Genomic DNA, 13,331 nt, shown 5'->3' with positions numbered 1-13,331 from the left:
TGTAACCCAGTTTGTACGTAAAATATGTCAGCGTTTCAGCACGCATCCATCTCCGCTAATGAGAGACAGCCCAAGGAGAGCACAGTGACTGTCTGCTCCACTCAGCGTGGATAGAACACAGATTTCTCGGCTGCGGCTTCTGTCTGCATCGTTGTGCTGCAGGGAGAGATTATCAGATTATCACACAATAAGGAAAAACACCCAAAAAAGGGGGGATCAAGTAAAAGTATGAGATTCTACCTTCTAGCAGCAAGGCGCCTATTTAAGTGTACAGCTGTGTGGTGGCTTTGTTTATCTGAGCTTTGCAGATGGCTGTTTAGGAAAAATCGTTGGAAATCAAAGCACCAGGATGATGTTGTGCTGAAAGATCCCAAATTCAATTCATTAAAGTGTTGTAGTTTTTCTAACGTTACTAGTTGTTGCAACAGCATGTGAAAAAAAACTACAAAGTTTGCTAGGCCAAAAAGAACGTTAACTCGAGTTAAAAAAATTGACGCTGTTAAAAAGGGTTTGCGTTAACGCTGTTAATAGTGCGTATAACTGACAGCACTTGCTAAAACGCAAATGTCTGTGGTCGCTGTTCTTACATACATGACCTCTGTCCGACCCATGTCTGTATAATACTAAAGCTTTTGCTACAGTGCTCCCCCTGTGTCACAAATTGGCACAATGTCATCTCTTTCTCAATTCTATTCTCTGTCCCACAGAGAAGAGTAGATGAGCAGTCTTGACATCCCCGGGGGGAATGTGAGCCAGTTGAAGGTTGAAGCAGCAAAGTGGTGGGGGTTCAAGTGGGTCTTTGCCGGAGGCCTATCACCATTAATGGGCAAATGCCCCCTATGGGGTGGGGGCATGAAGTGACTATTCATCATAGCCACATCCACGTGTCATCAGACTCCCCTGTCCCCCTCCTCTGTGACCACACAGGCAGATTTAGGCATCATGACAAGAGGCACTCTCTGCTGGCTCGCCTTTCCTTTCCTTTCTCAGCGCCTCTGTTTTTCTCCTCTCCTCTTCCCAGTTCCCTTCCCAGAACCAATCCCATTCCCATGCTGTATTCTCCCTCCAGCAGCTATACACAACCTGAACTCTGGGTGCACTCTTTGCTAATCCACCAACAGTCTTATCTCAGCTCAGGAACAATAGCCACAGAGCAAGCAGAGCTCAGAACCACAGCCTGCAGAAAAATAGCTCCACTCCCACAAGGCTCTGGGACCCTCTGCATCAAACAGCATCAGCCAAGCAGCATGTCACTGCTTCACAATAAGTCCTACTCGCTGCTTGTCAAGAAAAAGATTCCTGCGTCTGTGTGTTTGACTGTAGTCCAAATGGAATTTCCATTACTGCAGTGCAATCAACGGCAGCGAATGACTAATTGCATCTGTACTTGTGTCGCCTTGTCATTATGCTGATCTACTGCTTGTCTTTTTGTTTGTTCACTGCGGAGCTGCGTGAGTTAGCTGTGAGGGCTATTCTGTGATTCATGTAGGTAGACGGGCACCTTTCCAAGCCGCTGTCCCTATTTATCTCCTATTAATGAGCGTTCACCTCAGTCCTAACGAGCTGTAATGCGATTGTGCCCCGCATAGGATCAATGCCAGCGTCCGTGCAGTGGCCCTGCAGTGGAAAGGCAGTTACATAGGTAAGGCATTGCCATTCTTACACAACAAGGCATTATCAAATCATAGAGATGCCCCCGCAACAGTTACATCATCCCCATGCCCCAAGCCAGTTAATTACTCATTGCTGGATGCCTGCCTTTGTTAATTAGCCATCCTTTCAATGTTTCTCAATTTTATCTTGACCTCGTCTGTCCTAAGGAGTTGACCTCATGCTGTTTCTTAAAGTGCTCATATTATGCTTTTTGGCTTTTTCCCTTTCCGTTATTGTGTAATATATCTTTTTGTGCATGTTATAGGTTTACAAAGTGAAAAAGCCCATATCATGAAAAAATCACTTTTTCTTTTTCTAGACGAAACACTAGCATGCTAGTAGTTAGCCCCCTCGTTCTCGATGGCAAAACACTGCTATGACACACACAAGATCACCATAATCTACAAAAGAACTACTTAACATGTCCCTGTTCTGCAGGTATTCCATGCATGTGATCCTTACCTAGCTACTGTGCATGTGCGACTCCAAACAAAGAAGGAACAGAAGTGTGATGTCTCACTCTGTAGCTAAAAAAGAGAGCTCAACACACAGGGTGAAAAGAGGAGCTGCAGCAATGTGCAGTACAACAAAAATATGGTGTTTTTTGAAAATTAAACCATGTAAACCTATTCTGGTACAACCTCTAAATACAATTATAAACCTGAAAATGAGCATAATATGAGCACTTTAAAGTCCACCCCAAAGGCACTTACCATCTTCCAGAGAAAATACTGTTTACAAACTTAATTGTAGTCCAGCCTTTACTTCAGTGACAAACGTGCGTCACTTTGTAACACACATTCTAATGCTCGCCTAGCTGCTAGTGGCACGACCTCATACTCTGCAACTGACAAGCTAGCAGTCCTTACCTAGCTACTGTGCATGTGCGACTCCCAACAAAGATAGGAACAGAAGTGTGATGTCTCACTCTGTAGCTAAAACAGAGAGCTCAACACACAGTGTGAAAAGAGGAGCTGCAGCAATGTGTAGTACAACAAAAATAAGGTGTTTGTTTTGTTTTTTATTAAACCATGTAAACCTATTCTTGTACAACCTCTAAATACAATTATGAACCTGAAAATTAGTATAATATGAGCACTTTAAAGGCGGAATTCAACTTGTTTTTAGGGGATGGAAATGTCGGTCTGTCGGTAGGGTTGATCTCCTGGTCGACGTGTGAAATATGAACTATGACCGGGGATTTCCACTGGATGCGTAACAGCTGCGGACCGGCTCCGCAGCGTGTCTGCTGCGTGCTCCGCCGTCCGTCAATACCCACCGGGTCCGGATTTGTTGCGGAACGGCTGCGGCCATAACTGACAGCTGTAGTCACGAGGACCCACAAGTTCTCGCGAATTCAGGTAGAATAGAACCACAAAACAGTTTGTTTCCATCCAGAGGAGTAGAGGGGAAACGACTCTGAGCTGTGTTTTCAAGGTGTAGTTCAGGGAAATATGATCCGCCGTGAGCACGTATTTTATTTTGAAAATTAACCGGATATTTATTTTGTTTCTGTGCTCGACTTCCTGTCCCGCACTATCTGCCGTGTGCTGAATTGCTGCGGAGCTCTCCGTCGTCCGTCAAAAATAGAAGCTCTGCGTATCTGCTGCAGAGGGCTGCGGACTGACGGAACTGGGAGGGAGTCGGGACGCAGACGTTCCGCAGTCTGTGGAAATACACAGATTGACTTTAATGGAAACCTAATGACTCCGTCGACGTTCCGGAGACGTTCCGCAGACGTTCCGCATCCAGTGGAAATTGCCGGTGAGATGGATCACCATCAAATTTGCTCGAGGATATTCAACTTCCTTAGAGGATGAATTTAAAAGATTTTGGTGATCCTCCAAAATCTTTTAAAGCAGGTCAAGGATTTCACTTGTCCTGTGACACATCTACTTAATATATTGGCTAAAAGTTTTGTTTTGACAGGTTGAGATTTTTGTTTTTTATTGAAATTTCCCTGAATGTATGTTGAATGTATGTTTGTCCAAAACTTTGGTTTCTTCCCAAATACCTGCGCAACTAATGATATTCCCATTTGCTATTGACAGCATGCCAACATGCTAAACTAAGGTGTTAAACATTATACCTGCTTATACCAGCCTTAATGTAATGTGTATATATGTTTAGTATGGCTTTCCTCTTGCTGAAAGTCAGAGACACGAGCAACATTGATTACACCGAGAACCAAGAAAGCTACATTGAAGTGTTGCCACATGAAAATGATTTGGAAAGCATCCTTCTAATGTTATAAAGTTTACAGCACATAGAAGCAGTGGTCTGTTAGTACTGCTCCACATAAGTCACCTAACAGTTATTTTCATCAGTAGTGAGCTTTCAAGTCAGGCGTGTTCATTATCTGCTGCATATGGAGAGCCCATCACTGCTGTGCGTATATATTAGTCTTGCCACTCTCTTCTTGTTTCTGTGTCTCCCACTCTCTCTTCCCATCACTCTACCCTACTTCCTGTCGCAGTCTCTTTGTTTATTTCTCCCTCTGTGACAAACTTGCATCACCTGCCTGTCTCTAATTTTCAATTTTTCCCCTCCCTTTTTCTATTCACTCGCTGTCGCTCTTTGTCTCCTTTTTTCATACATCCCCACAGTCTCCTTCCGACGCTCTCCTCTCTTCCCCTCTCTCTCTCTCTCTCTCTCCCTCTCTCTGTCTCTGTTACTTTGTCTGACTTACTTCCGTCACCTCCCGCCTCCCTCTTGTTTTCTGCTTTGTTTATTTTGTCTCTTTAGGCTTACTCTTGCTGCAGTAAGGGAATGAATCCATATACATGTCAGCGTGTTGTGGAAGACACTCTTCAGCTTCTATTCCCTCCGGCCATCTGGGGGAACAGCACATTTACTCATACACGAGTGCACACACCCACACAGGCATGCCTTCACTCGGATATTACATGCGACTGGCTGCACAATCTTTAACTCTTTTTAATGTTTCTGTTTTTATATTCTGTCCATTAACAAATAAATACAAATGTTTGGCTTGTTTGAAATATTGTTTAGATAGAGTTCCTAACATTAATTCACAGAGGTGACCCAGCTCTGTGGGTCTGCCTACAAGTGCCTTTCACCATGTGTCATTTGTCAGTCAAAATATAGGCTTCCAGCTGAAACATTTATACGAAAGAACAAACCCAAAAGTATTACTGAGATACCCAAAATACTTTCCTCTCTGGGCCCAAGCATGGATAGATTGTCTGAGCTTTGGCTTCCAGGCTTTCCAAAAGTATATGTATGTATGTAGCAGGCGGGCAGAGGCCTCGGAGAGTAACCACCACAAGCTTGGCACAGTGTGAACAAGGAGGAAGATGGAGACTCAGAGAACAAACGGCATGGCTGCTTTTGTTCCGTCTGCAGGAGGCTGATGGAGACGCAGCAGTACATAGACAGACAAGCACAGACACACACACCCTTGCAGATGGAAAAACCTGTCTGGTTTACAGAAAGACAGCAGCATGACTAAAAATCAAAGGTTATTAAATGCAGAGACTTTACAAATTGTCTCTAAATATCAAATAAAATGTTGAAATTGTGCAGGCTGTAAAACAACTTGTATGACAAAAGCACGCGTGCTAATTTATTCCTTTTGTCTTTGCTGCTTTTGTTCCTTGAAACACTATGAGACATGACATAGAAATCAAAATTAGGGCGAGATGTGAGCACAAAGAAGACAGGTTGTTTTGTCTTTGCTTATCGTAACTATTCTCCCAGAGGTCTTTGGGGATCAGTGTGCGGCGAGAGCCTCCTCTCAGCTCCACTCAATAAGCGGAATGACACTCAACAGCAGGCTGCCACGGGTCAAGGAGCAAACACCTTCACTTGTCAGCCAGCTCTCCGACTGACACACAATACCTGTGGGTGGCCCCCGATATAGCTTAAATCTCTGACTGCCACCGTGAGATCAACCCTGTTCGCTCTTCACAGACCTTGGCAATCAAACAGAATGAAATCAAAGCTACAGAAAAGTCTCACTGCTACATATGAGCCCTGCGGCAGCGGCTTTGTTAGTCATCTCCTAGCCTTTTTAAAAGTGTCTTTGTCATGTAACAAGCCTGGCTGGGCCAAGTTTACTAAAAATACATCTTAGCATTAGCATTAATGAGCAGGTCAGCACGAAGGCCTACGTTTAGTAATTAAAGTGTGTGAATCAGAAAGCGCCTGCTACCACATTTATCTGTTAAAACATTGAACAGTGCAGAGTATTTTGTTATAATATGTACTCATTTACCCATTTCCCTCATGGATGTTTTGTCATACTCTTCAACTGGAGGCTCTCCGCAGGCTCTCTGAAGTGACAATAGCTGCACAGGTTCAGGTTTTCTTTAAGAGTGACTTAGCTCGGGGAGCAGGCAGAGAAAATCCTTGAAGCCTGGGTATTTTCTGGCCATTGTTTTCCTGGGGTGTAAAGTCAATCAAATGTAATCCTTCACTAGTGCACAAGAGATCCCCTCAATCAAATCCAGATATTCACTGTGCCTCTGCAAGAGCTTCACAACAGCACTTCTCTCTAGCTCAGTAGGAGTGGGCGGGTGGCAGTCAACCAGAGAGGCAGATAAATGTGTTTTCCCTTTACATATTTGAAGCTTTAGCCTTGCAATAAAAGCACATTTATGCAGTTGTTTGCTGCTTTTTTTGCAAATGCAATCAATTTTACTGGTTTGCAATAATAGAAAGGGAGGATGAGTAAGACAGGAGTGGTCTGGACGATGAGGGCTAGATGGCTTGGTCAGTCCTTTATGTGCAGCAGGATGCGGCTGCTAAGTTGATTGCTGTTAATGTTTTTTGATTTAATCCAGTGCTCTCTGCCTGTCCGTGCACTGCCTTTATAATATGCCCAGATGGCTCCTTTTGTAAGTGGAACAGGAGCCCCCCTAGATCTATTGCAAGGAACATGTTCCTCTCTCTCCCAAAGGATTATTCTCTATAGTTCATGAACTAAAGAAAAGGATGATAACAAAGACTGGATCTGTCACTTGTTTCAAATCTTTTTTAGTGGCACTAAACAGATGGTTGCAGTCAGTGCTGCTGCTGCTGCTACATGACTGTTGAAACCCTGTGGAGTGTGGCACACTTTCTAGATGTATAATTGTTAAAATACTTGTAGCATTAACAATTTGGAGCGCATTCTTTCAAGCTGCAGAAATGGTCTTGAAATATCTCCTGTTCTTCACCTTATAAAATACTGCAAGCTTTTTGGGGGGATGAATGTAGGGGTTGTAAAGGCCAAGTAGGCAAGGGGCAAAAAGCATTAGAGAGGAAGTGCAGCATCTGGACAGGAACTCTGACATCCGGGGAGGGGGACGTACATTATCAAGGGAGGGTGTGGTGGCTGACCTGTGACCCTAAACAGAGGGTAGAGGTCAGGACAGAAGATAGAGTGCAGCTGTGTTGCAACATGCAACCCCACTGTCATGCCAATCACTGTAATTTGCCTAGACAGATGTGTCCCCACCCAGCTTACCAAGCATGCCTTAACAGGAGCTGACAAAGAGAAAGAAAAGAGTAAATGGTGCAAGGAAACAAGGAAGAAAGGACGGGAGGTTGGAAGGAAGAAAGAAAGAAATTAAAAAAAGACAGTGGGAAGGTCAGCAGGCCTCCTAACTGGACACACCAGGCCTCATTCCTAGGAGCGAGCAGAGAGTCTCAATCCACTGCAGCAGTTTATTGAATGCAACGTGCCTCCAATTAAAGGGTTCTTCCCACAAGATTTACTCACCACCCCACCATTAATACCCTCCTCTCATCACACTCTCATGTTACCTCCTCTGGCAGCCTCCCTTTGCTTATTTCACCCTCTTCCAGAGCTATTTGTTCTTCTGCAGGGGAGGTAGGACATAATCATGCCAGGATCTCGTAATACCAAGTCTTTTAACTGCTAGATCAAAGAGTGTGAGTTTGCCTAATGCAGGATTACGCTGAGATACGGGACCTGGCAGCCTCAACCCACTCCACCCCTCCGCTCCCACCACCACCAGCGTGTAGCTCCATTAGGCTCAACGCATTGCTCATTTTTCCGCAAGAGCTCCCTTGGGCTAAGAGGCAATTATGCAGTAGTATGGCATAATATTTCATTCTCTTCACATTGCATTACTCTATGGAGGTGCTGGCCACTAACAGCTTCATGTGGCCCAGGAGGAAGGGTGCAGGCTGCTAACAACTTCATATGAGTAGAGGGAGATTGGAGAGGGGAGGCGGAGGAGGAAGAGGCGGAGGTAAAGAGAGGAGAGCAGAGTTCTCAAGGACACAATGCTTCATTAGGAGTTAGGTCTGTGTTACCTCCTTACATGGATGATTAAAAAGGGTTTGCATGCATCCTAGTTTAGGTCAGGTGATGTTAAATAGATTTATAGCATAAATGGAAAAACAAAAACATTAATATATTCACACAACGTATGTGCAAAATGTATATGGAGAAGTCCTATTCAGTCAACAGTTTGATATGTTAAAATGGGATTTTCCCAGCCTTTTGAAATATTTGAGATAAGCTTGGCCGCAGTATGAGATTAAATATCTCCTACTACGACCAGGCATCCTTTGAGGCAGTGTCTGTCTTATTCATGAATATACGGTATGTATGCAGTAGAAAGTGTGGGCACTTCAAAAATCCAACTACAGACAAGCCAGAGATGTTCCAAGAAGTGTTTACTGGTGCATGTACTGAGGAGCCTTTCTGCATTGTGTGAAGTGTCCACAGTGTAATGCCATTATGCCCTCATTTGTTTTTGCCTGAACAACTATGGTAGATAAAATCCCCGCTACGTTGACAGACGAGTAGCTTTTTGGTCCAACGATTTCTTTTCTGGCACTGTGAGTCCTTCCTCGCAGTCCATCTTTGGTTGAGTGGCACACGCTACAAAGAAGCTGCTTTCGAGAGATTGTACTTCAAGCTGTTGAGTAGATTGTCTCTCCTACCTCCATCACAGGTTTGAAAAGTTATATGAAAATTGTCCATCTTGAGGAATTTGACAGGGCTTCAGTATGCTGATGCTTGTTGGTAGTCAGTCAGTTGGTCTATCTGTCAGCTCACACAACAATTTAGTCCAGAGCATGTGTTGGCAACAATTTCACAGATTGCCAGGAGGAAGGGCCTTTTTCTAACAGCACCCTCAGGGCAAACATTTTTAGCTAAGGCTCTAAGAAAGGCAAAGTCACCAGTATATTGTCTGGTTTTCCTAACACTTTAGGAATTTGGGTTGTAATGAACATTGTAGCCATTAGGGACTGCTAGCAGTTTTTTATTGTTTGGGAGAAAAAAAAACATTGATTTTAATAAATATCATCAAGCCTAATGATACTCAGTGTTCACTTTTAATGTTTCGCAATGTATCATAGTTCACTAGCCAGAATTTTAACACTGAGTTAAGAGGAAATCTGGGGATTTAGTGCTATAACAAAATAAGGGAGTGTATCTTGATTTTAAGAAAATAATAATATTACTAACATGACAGCTATTGGTTGAAGAGACAATAAATATTGAGTGCGATGTTCATGGTTCTTTTTTTGGGGGGGGGACATAAAGGGAATGAGGTGAGAAAGGAAATTGATGCTTTCTCTTCACCTCTGTTCTGACAGAGCAGGCATGTGCAGCCCGGGGCAAGGCTGTTCATAACTGTTGTGTGATTTTGCTGTACTCAGAGAGGTTACACTGTGTGCTTTTGCAGGTGCTCAGCCCCCCAGGCCCCCTTCTTCACCCCTCATTTCAACACTCTCTTCTGCTTCCCCATTCTGTCATCAGTTCAGCAACAGTAAACTGTCACCATCATTCACTACATGTAGGAAGCCCCTTATATACCACTCGCGCATCCTATCAACATGCAGATTTCTTTTTATCCTGACCATTGCCGGTAAGGGATTTACACTTGAGATATAAATTGAGGATGAGAGATGACCAGCACCCATGCATGTTACTGAGAGGCCTGTGAACCTGTGCACTCAGTACCTGTAGCATCTGTAGCCATATTTTGATATAAGTCTTGCAATGCCTTGCTAACTTTTGTTAGTATGCGTTTAGGCTACAGTTTGACTGTGATACATCCAGCTTCCTTATAAGAAGCAAACATGAGGTCCCAAGTCACGTTCACTTTTTCGTTGAGGCAACTTTTGGCCGTCAGTGTACCGTTGGTTTCCTCAGCACAAGAACTTACCAACGTACTGTAATTTAGCAATTTAAGTTTTTTAACCTTGTGTCTCCTTTTTACCCATTGTCAGATTACTCCACCATGCCCAGGAATTGTTCATTACCAGCCATAACAACTGACAGGGTTGCTGGGCTTTCAGCTGCTTCCTCATTTTAAGATAGAGCAAAGTAAATAAACTCTTTAACCTGATAGGCAATTCTATTAGTGCACTTTAGCCTTTTAAACTGTCATTGGCTGTGAATTCAGCCATATAACAGCAAGAATGCTATTTTGTCTCCCAGTCAAATCATTTGAAATATCACCACACATTCGTCATATGCTATACAAGAAATGTGCAAGTCAGGCTTTACAAAAATGTGTTGCTTTAGTGTTTTGTAAGTGCATCTACTGTCATAAATCCTCATTTCTCATATGCTGACGGTGTTTTGCCCCGCAGAGGCGTTTTCAACTATAAAGTTTTATTACTGAAACCCAGCATTAACGACCAGTCTTTCTCCTTGTTTGTAGAAATACGATCTGGTGGGCGAGGACCTAAGGAAGGACCGGGGAGACAGCTGCCTCTGTACGACACGCCGTATGAGCCAGCTGAGAACGGCGGAGACTCTGACCCTGAGCGCTCGCGATGCCCCAGAGAGAGCCGCCTGCCCCAGGATGATGAGCGACCCCCTGAGGAGTATGACCAGCCATGGGAGTGGAAGAAAGAAAGGATTTCCAAAGCCTTTGCAGGTACGATGCACAAATAACCACCAACATTATATATGACACAAGGAGAAGTAGCTACAAAAAAACAAAACAAATCAGTATCCTTCTACTGCATAGAATAAACAGAATTTTGTGGAGAAATGGAACCTCCAAAACTTTGCTGTTTCTTGCAGAATCATTTTAGGAGTACATTTGTTCTTGAAATAGGCAGAAAAACAAGATCAGTTCATCCTAATCCAACAACATTTTAACTTAAAGAAAATTGCTTGCAAAGTCCTTCAGCTCTTTCTGTTACATACTGTTAGTTCTGATGTCAAAAGCTCAGACAGTGAATCTCATTATGTAAACTTCTCCAATTTAGTGATGACTGCATTTCTGTAAGGGTTGTCTGATTTATGTAAATTTCAAGCTTTTAACACAATGAACTCTAAAACTGTTTCTCTTCTGCTTTACTAACCCAGGTATCTGCTTTTCAAGCTCTAACAAATCAGATTTTGGCTTCTGTCAGGTTGTGAGGGTTCTGCTGCTGCTGCTGCTTTAAACTCTCTGCTAACGCTTCTTTCTTTCCTCCTCTGTTAAAGCACCCGCTAAGTTGACTTGCAGGTGTCCAGTCTACTGTTTGCTGTTTTGATCCCACTGCTGCCTGTTTAAGCTAAGATGATACCTATGCTGCTCAGGGGGCATGATTGGTTGTGCAGGTGCATGTAGGTGCAGGTAGTCGCTGTGGTTTGAGAGCTTCAGCACGGCTAACACAGCCATAACATCAAACAGGGCTGTTCCTGGAAAGAATACGGCTTTGGGATATAAAAAGTGCACCCCAAATTTATGCCAAGCCTTTTAACTGATATAATAAAGGAAATCAGCAACCCATGACTCTATTTTTCATCGCCCCTTTTCGCTTTATATTTTTCTTTTTTATCCTTGAACAGCTCTGCTTTGTTATGACTGCATTAGCTACGAGGGTTCTGTAAGTGGCACTGGATCAGGTCCCCACGGCGGAAAGGACTGCACCTCTAAATCCCTCACAGGTACCATTGGAGACGGGGCTGGGGAGTGTCTCTTTTCTGTCTGTATATTCATCTTAGACTTTGATGCCTGAACCTTTTTAGGTTGCATTGAATATTGCTGTTTGAGATTCATTTCTTACTTAAATCCTCAGCACACAGGTTAAAATGTTCTCAAGAATTGGTGTCATAAGCGTATTTTACACTTCCAAAATTGTCATGTGAGCCCTAAAAATCAAATCTAGCAGTATGTTGAGAAAAGGTCACCCACTTTAAATGCAAATCATCTTGATTAGAATGACATCATCAGGATGCTACTAGTGTGATTGCCTAGTGCTTGAAGTGGACTAAAGAAAATCAGCCTTTCAGTGCACACATCAGTGTATCAAGTGCAGTAACACTTCTTGGTGCTCAGAGGTAGGAGGGATGGGGTGATGGGGGCATGAGTAAATCTATGTTGACTCCTCCACCTCTAAGGGTGCTGTGAAAATTAACACTGCAGTTTAAAAAACACTAAAATACTGTATTTACTTCTGTGGGGATGTTCTGCACACAAACCTGACTCATGCCTAAGTCAGTGCTAGGTATTCCACACGATAGGGTAAATGAACCTTTTCTTCTTTAGCTGAATGAAAGATGCCATTAATAATATGCAGGCTCATTGTGGAATACAGTTGGGAAAATAATTTGCCAAGTTTGTGATTAGTTTTCTACACTTGGAAGAATGATTGAGTTTTGTAGAAGTGTAAATGTAATCTCACAGAGCAACACGCAATATAAAAATAATGGGCATTTTCTTCATTATAATTTAATCATATTCTACTCTCTTTTTCATACTTTTCTTTTTTATTTCCATGTATTCCTCTATTGTATTTCTCTTTTAATTTCCCTTCTGTTTGCTTTGGGAACAGTGAATTGCATTTATGGCATTTCAATAAAGCAAAATTTATTAGAAGTAGAGGATGCGAGAGAGATTAATCCCCAATGGGGTTTTGCTGTTGATGGGTAGTTAAAGATGGACTCACTCTGGACTCGGTGAGAGATCATTTATTTCGAGGCGGTTTGAGGATTTTAATGATTTCTACAACTGTTCTTTTTCTGTGACAGAATGATTGACAATGAAGTGACATTCACAAAGTTAGAAGAAAACGCCTAAAGCCTAAAATAATAAAAGGCAGCTTACAGGTCAGGTGAGCCATAGTGACAGCAGGAGTAGTAGAGTGGAGACAGATACAGATATGGTGCTGAACTGGATTTCAATGTAGTATATAATATGTTTAAGTGTGTGTAAAGTCTTTTATGTGGTATTACATGGTAGGAAGCTCATTAATCTCATTTGAGGAAGAAGAAAAAGAGGCTTGAGAGAGTATTTAGTGCATACCTGCAGGTGATGAGCGCGCACTCCGTACTATTCTAATGTAACTCCGTACTTAAAGATAGTATCACTACTCAAAACTCATCTTTGCCTTGTTTTGAAGCCTTTGAAACTCAGTAATATAATCAATCACATGTTCAGATGGACACAGTTCTGGCAGAGCAGGCTCAAACTCTCTTATGTAAATGCATATCATAGGTCTGTCTATTCCTTCATCATCTGTCTGTGTTTACTGTATGTCGCTTCATTTCTGTTTCCTGTCTACTTCTGTGTATTCTAGGCACTGAGGTCTTCATAAGAGTCACACCGTTCTGCCTCTGCCTGTGATTAGTTAAATAAGGGATGCTGCATTCTTAATCACTTTCCTCCTCTCCCTCATTATTTTTCTGTCAAGCAGCACCCAGAAGAGTTTGTGTAGGGCGCTATTTACTAACACATTCTTTCAACTCC

General features: G+C 42.8%; 1 protein-coding gene across 5 annotated transcripts in view; it reads left to right on the top strand.

The window, feature by feature from the left end:
- The window catches only part of zgc:158464 (uncharacterized protein LOC791139 homolog), a 103,309-nt gene that overhangs the window by 63,399 nt on the left and 26,579 nt on the right, over window positions 1-13,331 (top strand). For 3 of the 5 annotated variants that reach the window (XM_039795118.1, XM_039795117.1, XM_039795120.1), the window contains exon 3: window positions 10,308-10,526. In XM_039795118.1, coding sequence (XP_039651052.1) covers window positions 10,308-10,526 — 219 coding nt within the window. Of the gene's footprint in view, window positions 1-10,307; window positions 10,527-11,431; window positions 11,531-13,331 lie in introns of all 5 variants that reach the window. The other 2 variants (XM_039795116.1, XM_039795119.1) reach the window with 1 other exon arrangement.

The sequence above is a fragment of the Perca fluviatilis genome, chromosome 3, assembly GCF_010015445.1.
Source record: "Perca fluviatilis chromosome 3, GENO_Pfluv_1.0, whole genome shotgun sequence".
NCBI classification, from domain to species: domain Eukaryota; kingdom Metazoa; phylum Chordata; class Actinopteri; order Perciformes; family Percidae; genus Perca; species Perca fluviatilis.
This window is presented reverse-complemented; position numbering and strand designations above follow the sequence as displayed.